General features: G+C 35.0%; 1 protein-coding gene across 1 annotated transcript; it reads left to right on the top strand.

Moving 5' to 3' along the window:
• Window positions 1–344: 344 nt before the first annotated feature.
• LOC129321292 (uncharacterized) lies at window positions 345–3,724 on the top strand. Its single transcript, XM_054967011.1, is given in 3 exon segments — window positions 345–779; window positions 782–920; window positions 3,462–3,724. Coding segments are annotated over 2 exon segments (147 nt in total). The 5' UTR covers window positions 345–724; the 3' UTR covers window positions 874–920; window positions 3,462–3,724.

The raw sequence follows: 3,724 nt of genomic DNA, 5'->3' as shown, positions 1-3,724 counted from the left end.
ATTAATTTTAAGCTCATATATTTTTAATTACAAATAAAAACTTTAATTTATTATTGAAATTTTAATGATTTAAAGTTTTTAATTACAAATTATTATAAATCAATGCTTTTTTTTTAACAATAGTGCATTAAGTACATCTCATTATATATAATTAAACAATTTTTACTAATTGAATTTTTATCAAATTAATTTTTGACTTGACGTAAAAACCAAACACCTCAAACTTATACAGTTGGATTTGGACGAATATGTCAAATAGCAGCTTTTTTTTTTTTTTTTTGTGACCAGATGTCAAATAGCAGCTTGATGAAGGTCGTAATCGCATTTTAAAATTTTGGTTCCTAGTATCATTCATTTCTATCCTGCTTTTGATTCGAAGTGTCGTATTGCCCCTGTAGTAATGGACATGTCACCTCTTGCATCGAAGTTCAGAACGATTCTCTGTTCCCCATAAACTGTTAGTAGCTTTTCTGCTTTCCAACGATCCAAAATCGAGGAAATTTCATGTCTTCTCTCTTCAGCGGTTCTGACATTCACCGCTCTTCTTTCTGTCTCGATTCTCTTCTCTTATAGCATCATTGTGTACTGACACCGGAAGATCTACCATGTCTCATCCTCACTAACTTTCTTTGTCGTTAAAATTGCTCCGTTTCCTGCTTCCCATCTGTCGAAATTTCTTGTTTGACCCACTGAGTTATTCAAGTTCAGTAATAAGAGGGAAATAATGATGACGATGATGGGTTTGAGCGTGCTGGGCATGTTGGATCTCGTGGTGGCTGGGGTTCCCTGATGATTGGTTTGGGAATTTTTGCTTTCATTGCTTCAATTCTATGCTCTGCTGCATTCTTCCTCAATTCCAAGGACCTATCCTAAATCCTTGCATTATTGGTATACAGTAACACACTCAATCTAATATCTGCGTGAGTTTTGATATTGTTTTAAATAGAGCTCGAACTTTGATATTACCAGTTGTAGTATCCTTATAATCTTTTCTCTGATTGGTTTAGATGATTTATTTAGGGTCCGGTGCATTCGCTACTCATGAATTGATCACCTCTGTGGATTTCTGATATGTTAAGCAAAAGTGCACCCATACATTTGAGAAAGTTTAGCCTACAAGTCCAGTGATTATTGCCCATACCTCTGTGGATTTCTTATATGCTTAAGCGAGGTGCACTTGCAATGATCTAATTGTATGTTATTAATCTGAAGACTAAAGTGATCATCATATATAATATAGGGTCCAGTGAATTTCTTGCCTATGATTACTTCCGTGTGGAATTCTCATATGCTTAGGCAAAGTGCATCACTGTTGAATCAATCATATTTGGTTAATTTGAACCGTGCATCGATCTTTATGACTATTTTTTTTTCTTTTTTGGGCCAGACATGGCTTGCAATTGAAATCCAATTTTGTGTACTTAAATGGCCAAAAATGTTTTGTTTGGGTGATCATGCAAGATAGAAATTCTAGAATATGCTTAACATGCTATAAGCTTATCTACTGCCAGAGTTAAACTATCCTGCTATTTGCCCTATACTGTCATTATATTGATGCCCAACTTGATGATAATAATATTGTCAAGCAGTTTTCTTGATGTAACCTCCTCTTGTGGTGTACTAAACTCTAAGCACTTTGTCAATTTTCAATCCTTCTTAGCTTTGTAAGTGTCTTGATTTACATGTCACACGCCATGGTCTAACTTTTACTGCCCATGTTTGTGCTTATAATAGAACTCTTCATCACTGCAAGAAACGGTGTGGTTTTTGAAATTTGTGTTTAACATTTCTGAACCATCAGCTATGTTTAGTGAAGAATCAGTTTTCCTTCTACTCACACTTGCTCTTTGCTAACTTAAGGACGGGGTAAGAGTTTCTGTGCAGAGAAAAAGGAAGGAGATTTGGGGAGGGCAGGGCAATGATTCTGACAATTCCATCATGATAAAACTGCCTTTTAGAAAGATTGACACCTGGTGTTTGAGTCACAAAATGAACGGGAGAGAAAACACTGCTTCATTCGTATCGTGGAAAGTATACACTTCTAAAAGATGTGTTGGCAAAGTAAACATAGTTTCATCTGTTCCTGAATAGCAAAAAGGCCTCTGTTTCGAGTGAATATCTTGGTAGAAGATGTAATTTATTTATTCATGTTTAAGTAAGCACATAACAAGAAATTTCTTACCTGTACATTTTCTGAAGAACCACCCAGATAACCATTCGCTCTGATATAAATGGTAATTATCTGTTCTTCCACATTGAGAGGGGTTGATTGGGATTATCTTAGCCACTAGAGCATGACAGAAAGCAGTACATTTTAGAAGTGAAGCCTGCTCTTAAATTTTTAGTTAGAAGTCACATGAAACCGTTAGTGCATACAAAATGTCTAGCTGCCTCCTTGGTATTGCCATATTCTTCCACATTTAGCTTAGTATTGTTTACACAATCAGGACTGTGCATTAATTCTCTCTCACATGATGGGTCCATTCATGAACTCATAGGCACTCCTGTAATTATTGTCTGGATTCCAGAACTGCATCAGATGAATAGCTTTCAGAGCCTGCTCTGAATTGTAGCTTTGCATTTGGTTCCTTCATTAAATGCAAACGATCTGGACTTCCTACAATTTCTTCATGCCTTTAGATTTTCGGCTGCTTGTCATTGGGAATGTGAATATACCTGAAATACTCCTAATCATAGAATTCATACTTATGCTCTTTTGTTTCTGGATATTTGTTTCATTGGATAATAATGTGTATATCTTTTTTGAGTTTGTGTAGATACAGACAGTTGCTATCTTTATGGATCTTTCTTTTGTGAGAATGTCTATCTTAAATAGCAGAGATAAGCCCTTGAGGATATTTTCATATTACAAGCACTCCCTCTTGTTGAACGCACACTAGTTATAAAGTAGAAAATACCATCTTTACTGAATTGTCCTGAGATTTGATAGTGAGGTTTTTAAATTCAAACAGATGATGTGCCATGAACCAAAACTGTAAAATTGTAGAAAGCTTTTGTAGCCTTATGCCTAAGGACATTGTTTTAAGAATTATTCCCCCATACATGTTGAATGCAGCAACCGGCTGCTCCTTAGTATATAGCTCCTCATTTGAACAATGTGGAATTTATTTATTTATTTTTTGACACACGCAAAACTATATCAGAAAGTACTAAGAATCTGCATAATTTCGCATTCTGTTTCAATTTTTTTTAAAAAAAAAAATTAGAGGGGCTGGCACTAATAGCCTGAAATTATGAGCGGAATTGAACCGGCGATATCCCACTTATAAGGGAGCTTATGTGCCATTATTTTAGAAGGCCATTTGGCTATTTTGTTTCAATTCTGTGTGGTTGTTTTAATTAGTGCATCTGGCTTTGATACTGTTGTACTATTCCATAGTTTCTCTTGGTAGCCTCTCTAAAATGTTTGGCTCAGATATTAATTTTTGTATTTGGATCAGATGTGGTTGATCAACGTGCTCAATTTGGTCACAGGAATTCCGCCCTTTCATTATCAGAATGGAGCCATGTTGTTGTTAACATCAGATTCTTTGAAAAATTTAAGGATGTAATATTGCTTCCTTTAGTAGCAATGTAGTCTCTGTTCAACATATATTAGTCAATAAAGTTCACTGGTCAGATTTTATTTCTCTCCCTCTCTTGTAAGATCATTCACTATGAATATCAAATGAATATGTTCAGAAATATATATTTTGATGTAGAA

Source organism: Prosopis cineraria, unplaced genomic scaffold (genome assembly GCF_029017545.1).
Source record: "Prosopis cineraria cultivar Desert tree isolate PC_DT_omini unplaced genomic scaffold, ASM2901754v1 PC10, whole genome shotgun sequence".
Classification (NCBI taxonomy): domain Eukaryota; kingdom Viridiplantae; phylum Streptophyta; class Magnoliopsida; order Fabales; family Fabaceae; genus Prosopis; species Prosopis cineraria.
The sequence above is the reverse complement of the archived record's forward strand: the minus strand, read 5'-3'. Positions and strand labels throughout refer to the sequence as shown.